At 37.5% G+C, this 15,210-nt stretch overlaps 1 protein-coding gene across 1 annotated transcript in view; it reads right to left on the minus strand.

Moving 5' to 3' along the window:
• SCAPER (S-phase cyclin A associated protein in the ER) overlaps nucleotides 1-15,210 on the minus strand; it is a 493,174-nt gene that overhangs the window by 257,232 nt on the left and 220,732 nt on the right. Inside the window, exon 21 of the mRNA XM_060005554.1 lies at nucleotides 11,237-11,373. Within this exon, the coding sequence (XP_059861537.1) occupies nucleotides 11,237-11,373 (137 nt within the window). The remainder of the gene's footprint in view (nucleotides 1-11,236; nucleotides 11,374-15,210) is intronic.

Here is a 15,210-nt window from a genome sequence, read left to right on the forward strand (position 1 = left end):
AATACAGTTTAAGCAGGGCTTAGAGGAAATTTTATAGGTGTAATTTCAAATATTAGAAAAGAAGAGAGGTTTCAAGTCAGTAATCTAAGCTTCCACCTTAGGAATTTAGGAGAAAAGGCAAAATAAATATAGAGTAAAGACAGGCAAAAATAATAAAGTACATAAATCAATAAAATAGAAAACTAAAAAGTAGAGAAAAATCAATGACTGCAAAAGTTCATTCTTGAAAAGATTAATAAAACTGATAAATTCCTGGACAGAGCGACCAAAGAAAAAAAACAATTACAACTTTTAGGAATGAAAAAGTGTATGTCACTACAATCCATACAGGCTTAATAAAATATGGTAATTTTTTTAAACTAGTTTTTAGAGCAGATTTAGGATCACAGTAAAATTGAAAGTTACAGAGATTTCCTATACATCTACTGCCCTGAACATGCATAACCTCCTGCATGATCAGTGATGATGGCCATTCTGACCAGTGTGAGGTGATACCTCACTGTAGTTTTGATTTGCATTTCTCTAATAATTAGCGATGTAGAGCATCTTTTCATGTGTGTATTAGCCATATGTATTTCTTCTTTGGAGAAACGTATATTTAGGTCTTCTGCCTATTTTTCGATTGACTTGTTTGTTTTTTTCTTATTGAGTTGTATGAGCTGTTTATATATTTTAGAAATTAAGCCCTTGTTGGTAGCATCTATATGGAAAAATAAACTTGGACCAATGCTTCCTATCATACTCACTAATTTATTTGAGATGGATCATAAATCTAAATGCCAAAGCTAAAATTACAAGGCTTCTAGAAAAAAAATATGGAGGCTTTTTTAACCTCTGGTCAGACAAAAACCTCTTAGAACCCAGAAAGCATAAAAACAAAAAAGAACATATTGATTGGGGGACGAAGGGAAGATGGCGTAAGAGTAAGATGCAGAGATCATCTTCCTCCCCACAGATACACCAGAAATACATCTACACGTGGAACAACTCCTACAGAACACCTACTGAATGCTGGCAGAAGACCTCAGACCTCTCAAAAGGCAAGAAACTCCCCACATACCTGGGTAGGGCAAAAGAAAAAAGAAAAAACAGAGACAAAAGGATAGGGACGGGACCTGCACCAGTGGGAGGGAGCTGTGAAGGAGGAAAGGTTACCACACACTAGGAAGCCCCTTCATGGGCGGAGAGTGTGGGTGGCGGATCGGAAAGCTTCAGAGCTGCGGAGGAGAGCACAGCAACAGGGGTGCGGAAAGCAAAGCGGGGAGATTCCCGCACAGAGGATCGGTGCTGACCGGCACTCACCACCCTGAGAGGCTTGTCTGCTCACCCGCCGGGGCGGGTGGGGCTGGGAGCTGGGGCTCGGGCTTCGGTCGGAGCGCAGGGAGAGGACTGGGGTTGGCGGCGTGAACACAGCCTGTAGGGGGTTAGTGCACCACCGCTAGCCAGGAGGGAGTCTGGAGAAAAGTCTGGACCTGCTGAAGAGGCAAGGGACTTTTTCTTCCCTCTTTGTTTCCTGGTGTGCGAGGAGAGGGGATTAAGAGCACTGCTTAAAGGAGCTCCAGAGACGGGCACGAGCTGCAGCTAAAAGCAAGGACCCCAGAGACGGGCATGAGACGTTAAGGCTGCTGCTGCCGCCACAGAGAAGCCTGTATGCGAGCACAGGTCACTATCCACACCCCCCTTCCGGAGAGCCTGTGCAGCCCTCCACGGCCAAGGTCCCGGGATCCAGGGACAACTTGCCTGGGAGAACGCACGGCACGCCTCAGGCTGGTGCAACGTCACGCCGGCCTCTGCCACCACAGGCTCACCCCTCACTCCGTGCCCCTCCATCCCCACAGCCTGAGTGAGCCAGAGTACCCGAAGCAGCTGCTCCTTTAACCCTGTCCTGTCTGAGCGAAGAACAGACGGCCTCCTGCGACCTACACTCAGAGGCGGGACCAAAACGAAAGTTGAGCCCCTGGCAGCTGTGAGAACAAAGAAGAGAAAGGGAAACCTCTCCCAGCAGCCTCAGAAGCAGCGGATTAAAGCTCCACAATCAACTTGATGTACCCTGCATCTGTGGAATACATGAAGAGACAACGAATCATCCCAAACTGAGGAGGTGGACTTTGAGAGCAAGATTTATGATTTTTTCCCCTTTTCCACATTTTGTGAGTGTGTATGTATATGCTTCTGTGTGAGATTTTGTCTGTATAGCTTTGCTTCCACCATTTGTCCTAGGGTTTTAACCGTCCGTTTTTTTTTTTTTTTTTTGGTTTTTTTGCTTTAAAAAAAAATCTTTTGTTTCTTAATATTTTTTATTTTAATAACTTTATTATATTTTATCTTATTTTATTTTACTTTATTTTCTTTCTTTTTTCCTTCCTTCCCTCCTTCCTTCCTCCCTCCCTCCTTTCTTTCTTTCTCCTTCTTTCTTTTTCTTTCTTCCTCTCTTTCTTTCTTTCTTTCTACTTCTATTAATTCTTTCTTTCTACTTTTTCTCCCTTTATTTTCTAAGTCGTGTGGATGAGAGGCTCTTGGTGCTGCAGCCAGGAGTCAGTGCTCTGCCTCTGAGGTGGGAGAGCCAACTTCAGGACACTGGTCCACAAGAGACCTCCCAGCTCCACATAATATCAAACAGCAAAAATCTCCCAGAGACCTCCATCTCAACACCAGCACCCAGCTTCACTCAACGACCAGCAAGGTACAGTGCTGGACACCATATGCCAAACAACTAGCAAGACAGGAACACAACCCCACCCATTAGAGAGGCTGCCTAAAATCATAATAAGGACACAGACACCCCAAAACACACCACCAGATGTGGACCTGCCCACCAGAAAGACAAGATCCAGCCTCACTCACCAGAACCCAGGCACTAGCCCCCTCCACCAGGAAGCCTACACAACCCACTGAACCAACCTTAGCCACTGGGGACAGACACCAAAAACAAGACAGAACTACAAACCTGCAGCCTGCAAAAAGGAGACCCCAAACACAGTAAGATAAGCAAAATAAGAAGACAGAAAAACACACAGCAGACGAAGGAGCAAGATAAAAACCCATCAGACCTAACAAATGAAGAGGAAATAGGCAGTCTACCTGAAAAAAAATTCAGAGTAATGATAGTAAAGATGATACAAAATACTGGAAATAGAATAGAGAAAATGCAAGAAACATTTAACAAGGACCTGGAAGAACTAAAGATGAAACAAACAATGATGAACAACACAATAAATGAAATTAAAAATACTCTAGATGGGACCAATAGCGGAATAACTGAGGCAGAAGAATAGATAAGTGACCTGGAAGATAAAATAGTGCAAAAAACGACTGCAGAGCAGAATAAAGAAAAAAGAATGAAAAGAACTGAGGACAGTCTCAGAGACCTCTGGGACAACATTAAGCGCACCAACATTCGAACTATAGGGGATCCAGAAGAAGAAGAGAAAAAGAAAGTGACTGAGAAAATAATTAAAGAGATTATACTTGAAAACTTCCCTAATAAGGGAAAGGAAATAGTTAATCAAGTCCAGGAAGCACAGAGAGTCCCATACAGGATAATCCAAGGAGAAATATGCCAAGACACATATTAATCAAACTGTCAAAAACAAAGAAAACATATTAAAAGCAGCAAGGAAGAAACAACAAATAACACACAAGGGAATCCATATAGGGTTAACAGCTGATCTTTCAGCAGAAACTCTACAAGCCAGAAGAGATTGGCAGAACATATTTAAAGTGATGAAGGAGAAAAACCTGAAACCAAGATTACTCTACCCAGCAAGGATCTCATTCAGATTTGATAGAGAAATTAAAACCTTTACAGACAAGCAAAAGCTAAGAGAATTCAGCACCACCAAACCACCTTTAAAACAACTGCTAAAGGAACTTCTCTAGGCAAGAAACACTAGAGAAGGAAAAGACCTACAATAACGAACCCAAAACAATTAAGAAAATGGGAATAGGAACATACATATCAATAATTACCTTAAATGTAAATGGACTAAATGCTCCCACCAAAAGACACAGACTGGCTGAATGGATACAAAACCAAGACCCATATATATGCTGTCTACAAGAGACCCACTTCAGACCTAGAGACACATACACACTGAAAGTAAGGGGATGGAAAAAGATATTCCATGCAAATGGAAACCAAAAGAAAGCTGGAGTAGCAATTCTCATATCAGACAAAATAGACTTCAAAATAAAGACTATTACAAGAGACAAAGAAGGACACTACATAACGATCAAGGGATCGATCCAAGAAGAAGATATAACAATTGTAAAGATTTATGCACCCAACATAGTAGCATCGCAATACATAAGGCAAATACTAACAGCCATAAAAGGGGAAATCGAGAGTAACACATTCATAGTAGGTGACTCTAACACCCCACTTTCACCAATGGACAGATCATCCAAAATGAAAACAAATAAGGAAACACAAGCTTTGAATGATACATTAAACAAGATGCACTTAATTGATATTTATAGGACACTGCATCCAAAAACAACAGAATACACATTTTTCTCAAGTGATCATGCAACATTCTCCAGGATAGATCATATCTTGGGTCACAAATCAAGCCTTGGTAAATTTAAGAAAATTGAAATTGTATCAAGTATCTTTTTGGACCACAGCGCTATGAGACTACATATCAATTACAGGAAAAGATCTGTAAAAAATACCAACACATGGAGGCTAAACAATACACTACTTGGTAACGAAGTGATCACTGAAGAAATCAAAGAGGAAATAAAAAAATACCTAGAAACAAATGACAATGGAGACATGACGACCCAAAACCTATGGCATACAGCAAAAGCAGTTCTAAGAGGGAAGTTTATAGCAATACAATCCTACCTTAAGAAACAGGAAACATCTCGAATAGACAACCTAACCTTGCACCTAAAGAAATTAGAGAAAGAAGAACAAAAATACCCCAAAGTTAGCAGAAGGAAAGAAATCATAAAAATCAGATCAGAAATAAGTGAAAAAGAAATGAAGGAAATGATAGCAAAGATTAATAAAACTAAAAGCTGGTTCTTTGAAAGGATAAACAAAATTGATAAACCATTAGCCAGACTCATCAAGAAAAAAAGAGAGAAGACTCAAATAAATAGAATTAGAAATGAAAAAGGAGAAGTAACAACTGACACTGCAGAAATACAAAAGATCATGAAAGATTACTACAAGCAACTCTATGCCAATAAAATGGACAACCTGGAAGAAATGGACAAATTCTTAGAAATGCACAACCTGCCAAGACTGAATCACGAAGAAATAGAAAATATGAACAGACCAATCACAAGCACTGAAATTGAAACTCTGATTAAAAATCTTGCAACAAACAAAAGCCCAGGACCAGAGAGCTTCACAGGCGAATTCTATCAAACAGTTAGAGAAGAGCTAACACCTATCCTCCTCAAATTCTTCCAAAATATAGCAGAGGGAGGAACACTCCCAAACTCATTCTACGAGGCCACCATCACCTTGATACCAAAACCAGTCAAGGATGTCACAAAGAAAGAAAACTACAGGCCAATATCACTGATGAACATAGATGCATAGATCCTCAATAAAATACTAGCAAAAAGAATCCAACAGCACATTAAAAGGATCATATATCATGATCAAGTGGGGTTTATTCCAGGAATGCAAGGATTCTTCAATATACGCAAATCAATCAATGTGATAAACCATATTAACAAATTGAAGGGGAAACACCATATGATCATCTCAATAGATGCAGAGAAAGCTTTCGACAAAATTCAACACCGATGTATGATAAAAACCCTGCAGAAAGTAGGCATAGAGGGAACTTTCCTCACCATAATAAAGGCTATATATGACAAACCCATAGCCAACATCGTCCTCAATGGTGAAAAACTGAAAGCATTTCCACTAAGATCAGGAACAAGACAAGGTTGCCCACTCTCACCACTCTTATTCAACATAGTTTTGGAAGTTTTAGCCACAGCAATCAGAAAAGAAAAGTAAATAAAAGGAATCCAAATCGAAAAGAAGTAAAGCTGTCACTGTTTGCAGATGACATGATACTATACATAGAGAATCCTAAAGATGCTACCAGAAAACTACTAGAGCTAATCAATGAATTTGGTAAAGTAGCAGGATACAAAATTAATACACAGAAATCTCTGGCATTGTTATACACTAATGATGAAAAATCTCAAAGTGAAATTAAGAAAACACTCCCATTTACCACTGCAACAAAAAGAATAAAATATCTAGGAATATACCTACCTAAGGAGACAAAAGAACTATATGCAGAAAATTATAAGACACTGATGAAAGAAATTAAAGATGATACAAATAGATGGAGAGATATACCATGTTCTTGGATTCGAAGAATCAACATTGTGAAAATGACTATACTACCCAAAGCAATCTACAGATTCAATGCAATCCCTATCAAACTACCACTGGCATTTTTCACAGAAATAGAACAAAAAATTTAACAATTTGTATGGAAACACAAAAGACCCCGAATAGCCAAAGCAATCTTCAGAACGAAAAATGGAGCTGGAGGAATCAGGCTCCCTGACTTCAGACTATACTACAAAGCTACAGTCATCAAGATGGTATGGTACTGGCACTAAAACAGAAAGATAGATCAATGGAACAGGATAGAAAGCCCAGAGATAAACCCACGCACATATGGTCACCTTATCTTTGATAAAGGAGGCAGGAATGTATAGTGGAGAAAGGACAGTCTCTTCAATAAGTGGTGCTGGGAAAACTGGACACGTACATGTAAAAGTATGAGATTAGATCACTCCCTAACACCATACACAAAAATAAGCTCAAAATGGATTAAAGACCTAAATGTAAGGCCAGAAACTATCAAACTCTTAGAGGAAAACATAGGTAGAACACTCTATGACATAAATCACAGCAAGATCCTTTTTGACCCACCTCCTAGAGAAATGGAAATAAAAACAAAAATAAACAAATGGGACCTAATGAAACTTCAAAGTTTTGCACAGCAAAGGAAACCATAAACAAGAGCAAAAGACTACCCTCAGAATGGGAGAAAATATTTGCAAATGAAGCAACTGACAAAGGATTAATCTCCAAAATTTATAAGCAGCTCATGCAGCTCAATAACAAAAAAACAAACAACCCATTCCAAAAATGGGCAGAAGACCTAAACAGACATTTCTCCAAAGAAGATATACAGACTGCCAACAAACACATGAAAGAATGCTCAACATCATTAATCATTAGAGAAATGCAAATCAAAACTACAATGAGATATCATCTCACACCAGTCAGAATGCCCATCATCAAAAAATGTAGAAACAATAAATGCTGGAGAGGGTGTGGAGAAAAGGGAACACTCTTGCAGTGCTGGTGGGAATGTGAATTGGTACAGCCACTATGGAGAACAGTATGGAGGTTCCTTAAAAAACTACAAATAGCACTACCATACGACCCTGCAATCCCACTACTGGGCATATACCATGAGAAAACCATAATTCAAATAGAGTCAAGTACCAAAATGTTCATTGCAGCTCTATTTACAATAGCCTGGAGATGGAAACAACCTAAGTGTCCATCATCGGATGAATGGATAAAGAAGATGTGGCACATATATACAATGGAATATTACTCAGCCTTAAAAAGAAATAAAATTGACCTATTTGTAATGAGGTGGATACACCTAGAGTCTGTCATACAGAGTGAAGTAAGTCAGAAAAAGAAAGACAAATACCGTATGCTAACACATATATATGGAATTTTAGGGAAAAAAAATGTCATGAAGAACCTAGGGGTACGACAGGAATAAAGACACAGACCTACTAGACAATGGACTTGAGGATATGCGGAGGGGGAAGGGTAAGCTGTGACAAAGCGAGAGAGAGGCATGGACATATATACACTACCAAATGTAAGGTCGATAGCTAGTGGGAAGCAGCCGCATAGCACAGGGAGATTAACTCGGTGTTTTGTGAGTGCCTGGAGGGGTGGGATAGGGAGGGTGGGAGGGAGGGAGACGCAAGAGGGAAGAGATATGGGAACAAATCTGATATGTATAACTGATTCACTTTTTTATAAAACAGAAACTAACACACCATTGTAAAGCAATTATACTCCAATAAAGATGTTAAAAAAAGAACATATTGATAAAATAGACTTCATCACAATTAAAGAACTTTTGCTTATTAAAAGCTATCAGTAACAAAATGTATAGGCAAGCTCCAGATTCAGAAAAAAATTCACAAGACACATATCTGACAAAGAACGTGTAGCTAGAATATATAAACAACTCAAAAATAAAGTGACAACTTTTAACGTGCAAAAACCTTCAACAGACACATCATAAAGGAAGATATGAATGGTTAAAAAGCACATGGAAAGATACTCAATACATGTCATTAGTCACTAGGAAAATGCAAATTAGAATCACAATGAGATACCACTATGCTCACACTGGAATTAGGTTAAAATTTTCAAAACTCACAATACCAAGTACTGACAAATTGTTGAGCAACTGGAACTCCCACAGTTTGCTGATGGGAGTGTAAAACAGTACAACCACTGTGGAAAACAGTGTGGTATTATACTTTTAAGTATTTACCCAAGAGAAATTAAAATGTGTATACACCCAAAGACTTGATAGGAGCTTAATTTACAAATGCCAAAAATTGGAAACCCAAATGTCTATCAACATATGAACAGATAAAAATTTGTGGGACATGCACACAATGGATATGTTCAGCAATGAAAAAGAACAAACTATATACATGCCACAACACAGATAAGTCTGAGAAACAGTATACAGTTGACCCTTGAACAACATGGCTTTTAACTATGTGGGTCTACTTATACATGGATTGTTTCCAATAGTAAATACTATAGTACTACACAATCCCCGGTTGGTTGAACCCATGGCTGTGGAAACATGGGTACAGAGGAACTGCAGATACGGAGGACCAATAAGTTATACGTGGATTTTTTGACTGTATGGAGAGTCAGTGCCCCTAACCCTCTCGTTGTTCAAGGACCAACTGTACTTAGTAAAAGAAGCCAGCCACAAAGGAATCTAATTTCATTTGTATGTATTTCTAGAACAGGAAAAACTAATCTATAATGATAGAAAGCAGATCAGTGGTTACCAAGCACCAGCAGTGGTGGAAGACTGACTGGAAAAGAGACACAAAGACACTCTGTGGAGTAATGGAAGTGTTCTAAACTTTGACAGGAGTATGGCTTACGTGAGTATCTAGATTTGGCAAAACTCAACAATCTGTACATTAGAGATCTCTACTTTCACTTAAGTAAATCATACTGCAATGAAAAAAAAGTCTATAGATACAGATAAGTATGCATAAAAAGGATATATATGCCAAAATATTAGTATCAGAATTATAGTTTTTTTCCTATAACTTAAAGATTTTCTTTAATAAACTAGCATTATTACTATATATATTATATATATTACTATATATATTATATTAATATATATATGTGTGTGTGTGTGTGTGTGTATGTATATATATATATATATATATAAATAAAACTATACTATACTTCCCTGAAGGACCTCACTGAAAAGGTGACACTTGAGCAAAGACCTGAAGGAGGTAAGGGAGCTAAGCTCTATAGATAAAAGTAGGAAGAGCCATCCAGGAAGAGGAAAACTGAAGTACTGAAGTTTAAAAGCCCTGAGGTTTTGAGAAGAGAAGTGACGTGATCTGACATTTTAACAGGTTCACTTTGGCTAGCGTGTTTGGAATAGACAGTAAGGAGCCAAGGATAGAAACAAAGAAACTAGTCAGAGGAGTACAGCAATAATCCAGGTGAGATATGATGGAGGCTTGGTTGAAGGAGGAAGTAGTAATGCTAGAGAAAGACAGTCAAATTCTGAACATATTTTAAAGCAAAGCTAACATTATTTGCAGTTAGATTGGATGAGTAGTGTGGGAGAAAGAAAAAGGTCAAGGACAACTTCAAGGGTTTTGGCATACACAACTGGAACAGAGCACCTGGTCATTATGATAGGGAAGACTATGGGACAAGAACGGGTTTTTTTTCGGGAGGGGTGCTGCAGAGAAGAAAGCAGGAGCTTGTTGTTTGGACATACTAAGTTTGAGTAAAACTGAAGATATATAAAATTGGTAGTCATCAGCAAATGGAGAATATTTAAAGCCACAGAACTGGGTCAACTAGCCAAGGGAATGTGTACACAGAGGAAAAAAAAGAGAGGTCCAAAGAATGGACTCTACAGCATTTCAGGACCTCAGCAAGTTCTTAGCACAAACTAGAAATGAAGGTCAGTAACACCCTGAAGTATATACTGCAAAACTATTTTTAGAAACTTGGAGGAACTTCAAAAAATATAATCAAAAAAGCCTTTTCTATTCTTTGCCTGAATGAGTACTCTCAAGTTTTCACTGATGCTATAAGATGAAATCGACACCTTTTTAAATTACAATCTGAAATTGGAAACTATAGAGAGATAACCCCGGTTCACCATTATTCTAGACCTGTATTTCTGTAATCCCATGGGTGAAGCTTCTCCATCTTTCAAACCATTTGGGAATAAAGGTATAACAACATATTCAGACTACCTTCCTTCAAATAGCAAAGAACTATCTTCTAAGGAGGAACTACATTTGTGTCCTCGAACAAGACTCATCAGTCATCAGATGATGCTCAAAGCTTGTGAGGTAATGATATACTACACAGCTGTCTGATCCTCAGATATCACTTTGGAGGCAGATGATAAACTACAGATCTGACAACTCACTTTCCATTTCAAGATATTTCTTGAACTTTTTCTTGTTGTGACAGGCTACCAAATTGATTAAACCTAGTCATGGTATTTGACACTACAGCCAGCAGACTTCTATTTGTTGATTGCTATTGATTTTCTTTGATACTTCATTTAAAAATCAATAGTTGGAAAGAAAAATAGGCTTGGTTTACACATACTTAAACATACTGTTGTATGCTGAAGGAGGCACAAGTTTGGCAGGGCTTTGGCATCCAATTATACGAAGAGCTCTTAACAGGTGAAAGCAAGGCCTTCAGATCGATATGCAGCTTTCTTTCTTAATCAAAGAAAGTGGCTATAAATTAGGCTCATCAGTGTTATTTTCAAGGCTTTCTTGAAGCAAACAAGTTTAAACTTTTTTGGCGGGGAGACAGGGTCTTCCTTGGATTTACATTAAAAAAGATACATCACTAAGAGTTTTTCTTTGTTTTTAAGGATATTTTTAGTACCTGAAGTTCATCCGGGCTTTTATCTTTTTGGCTTTTTTTTTGTTTTTTTGTCGCTCTTCTCCATCTTTCAAAGGCTCTGGTGGAGCTGCACTTTCAACCACAATGTCAATAATATACTTCTTTAAGGAAAGGTGTTCCTGCAGGATAAATAAATGAAATAATGGTGATGATGATGATGATTAAGAAATAACACAGCATTGATAAAGACTACAGTGAGTATGAAAGAATATATAGATGAAAGTAAAAGTAATCTCTATGAAATACTGGTTTCAAAAATTGCTTGGGGAAAAATTGAAGAAACTGTTTTACTTGAGATTTTCATTGACTCACCAAACCTTTGCTGCACATCAATTGCGCTACATGCTAAGGATACAGCAATATATCCCTGTGCCTTGCAACCCTACACTGCAGTAGGAGAGGTAAAATATGTACACAAATATATAATACCAAGCTTGAGAGTTAAGAGTGCTATAGGAGCTCAAAAGGGAAAACAAGATCACTGTTCACTCAGGGTAAAGAGGAAAGATTTTAAGAAGGAAGCACCACGTCTGCTATCCCTTGATTGAATTTGAACATATGGATATTGGGGATGTGTGTATTTGTTTGGGCTGGTAGTTGGTAAAGGTGGCAGGAAGGGGAAAGGAAAAGGGCATCTCAGAAAACAGGCAGAGATGAGAAAGTGGAAGGTGGTTACTGGCAGCAGAAGTTGGCCCCAGTGCCCTCCTTAGCCGTCTTGGATTTTACGGCTCATCACCGTAATCACTCCCTTGCATGTACACAACTCGCTTGCCCCTCTGTTCTTCTTTCATACCTGCATGGAAAAATCCTAACCCTAAATCCAACTCTTTCCCTACTCTGTACCCATAACTGAGCAGATTAATATGGCTATAATTACAAACCATGTTGACTACTCTAACTTTAAATTTATGACATTACACCTCAAATGGGCTCCAGTATTGCCAGGCAATCAAGCAACCTTAGTCTACCCACATTCTCCTTCCTAGAAATTATTTTAGACCTTCTCCTTAAATTTCCAACACCATTAGCACTGTAGATCACTTCTTCCTCCCTGACACTCTTTCTTCACTAGGTTACTAGACATCACATTGTCCTCCTAACTCCAGCTGTACCTTCTACGTTTTCCTTGCTAGATCCTTTTCCTCTTCTTAACTGGTAAATGTTAAACATCTCAGACCTATCTTCAGATCCTCCCTCTTCTCTATTCAAACTTATCCATCAAGTGCAGTGACTTGAAACATTATTCACACAGGCAATTCCCAAATTTTTATCCCTAGTCCAGACCTCTCCCCTGAACTCCATTCCTATATCAAACTGTCTCCTGAAAATCTCCACTTAAGTAGAATATTTCCACCATAAGAATTTCCAAAATAATATTCTACAACAAAACTCTTACGCTCCCAATATAAACTGCTCTTAGAGTGTTCAGTAAATGGTCCCACTATTTGTACAATTGCTCACATCTAATACACTAGTAACTCCTATCAGCTCTACTTTCAAATATAACCATATTAATCCCAATCCAACCACTTCTCCCCACCACATCACCTAGTCTAAGGCATCATCAGCTCTCATCCATATTATCGCAATAGCCTCTTAAATGTTCTTGCAGCTTCTGTGATCTCCAAATCTTTCCTTTACAAAATCAGCGACTTTTAAAAATATAAATCACATCATATCATTCCTCTTATCAAAATCTTGAGTTCTCATCACATTTAGGGTCAAATCCAAAGTCCTTACCATGGCCTACTAAGCCCCCACATCATCAACCTCTCTCACCTCATCTTACACTACTCTCTCCTTTGTTCACTCCTTTCTATCCACAGTGGAGTGGTTGCTGTTGTTCCCCACATTCATCAGGAATGGTACTGCATCAGGACTCTTGTTTCCTTAGCCAAGAATATTCTTCTCCAAGTACTTGCATAGTCTCAGGTAAAATGAACACCCAGTCTTAAGTAACACCTTCTATTATTTGCCATCTTCTTATTTTGTTTATTTTTCTTCATAGGACTTGTCTAATATTAGTGCCTAACATCAATATTCATTTGCAATCTCCTGCACTAGAATATAAGTTTCATGAGGGCACTGACTTCGTTTTGCTCAGTGATGTTTCAGTGTCTGGTACTGTGCCTGGCATATGGTAGGCACTCAATAAGTAAATGTTAAATGAATGATGAGAAGAGGGTGAGGTAATAAGATCTAAAATAGTATTTGTGGTCAAATGAATGAAGGTGGTCAAAATGTGCAAACTTCCAGTTATAAGATAAATAAATCATGGGAATGTAATGTACAACATAGTGACTATAGTTAACAATACTGTATTGTATATTTGAAAGTTGCTAAGAGAATAGATCCTGAAAGTTCTCATCACAAGAAAAAAAACTGTTAACTATGTGTGGTGACAGACTTTAACTAAACTTATATGGTAAGTTTACATTTCATACACTATATACATCAAACATTATGTTGTACACCTAAAACTAACACAAATGTTCTGCCAATTATATCTCAATTAAAAAAAGACAAAAATAGTATTTATGAGGGTTTATTCTACAACATATATTGAGGTAAGTACTTTACATACCATCATTTAGTCCTTTATACTAAAAGGTATATATTGTTATTATTCCCATCTTAACTATGAGGAAACAAACACAGAATCAAATAACTTTTCTGAAGTTAAAAGGTCAAGATCATGACTAAGCAGCTTTGGAGGTAGTAGTGATAGAGCCTAAGTTTAAACCCAGACAGTATGATTATGGAGTCTGTATTCTTGACTAGTACCTTACATATATGGCTGGAAAATGAGTTTGAGTCATAGGGTTGTGCTCATTATGAAAATTTTATGCTTAGTGAAGTCAGAGAAAGACAAATCTTTTATGTTCTCTCTTATATGTGGAATCCAAAAAATAAAACAAATGGATATAACAAAACAGAAACACAGTCACAGAGAACAACCTAGTGGTTACCACTGGGGCGAGGGATGGGGAGGGACAAGACAATGGAAGGGAATTAAGAGGTACAAGCTACTAGTTATGAAATAAATAAGATACAAGGATGTAGTATACAGCACAGGGAATGTAGATATATATATGTTATATAATATATAACTATAAATGGAGTATAATCTATGTAAATATTGAATCACTGTGTTGTACAACTGACACTAATATAAGATTGTAAATCAACCATACTTCAATAAAAAAGAAACTTTTCAATTCATAAACCTACCAAAAAAGCAAAACAGAAACTCCACAACCAAAGGCAGAAAATATTCTCTCAAATGCAGAAGCAATTATTTTCTTTATTTAATCATTTATTAAATACTTACTGTGATCAGCAAAGGGCTAAAGTGCATACATTATTTCCTAAAATCTTCACAACCCCATAGATCAGGTGGCAATATGTTTATATTTTACAGATATTTAACAAAGGCTCAAAGAGGTTCAATATTATGTCCATGATCACAAAACTCAAGTTCAAAACTACAACTGGCTGACTTCACAAGACCAACCTTTTTTACTACTCCACATTCCCTCCCGCTACACTGCTCATGTGGGCTGAGTCTCTGACATCTAATTTCTAACACTGCGTTAAGGAAAGGAAATCTTTTAAATGACGTCTTCAATTTTGTGAAAAGTTCAATTATACTATTTTCAGTTGTACATAAATGTTATTTACATATCTAATAGAATCCATTAAGTATTAATAGGATCCTTATTATGAAAATGCAGACATTATATAGAAAAATTTGGATTCTATCCAGAACAAAAAAATTGCATCTTTTAAAAAGACATTACATTTATATACAGATTCACACATACAACACACATCATGCCCTCAAATTTATGTTAATTTTTTAAAAACCTCAAAACTAAAACCAAATGAGAATATATATTTTTGTTTGATTTAACTTTTTTCTTAATACAAAATCAACATGTTAATTATAGAAAATA

This window comes from Delphinus delphis, chromosome 2 (assembly GCF_949987515.2).
Source record: "Delphinus delphis chromosome 2, mDelDel1.2, whole genome shotgun sequence".
Classification (NCBI taxonomy): domain Eukaryota; kingdom Metazoa; phylum Chordata; class Mammalia; order Artiodactyla; family Delphinidae; genus Delphinus; species Delphinus delphis.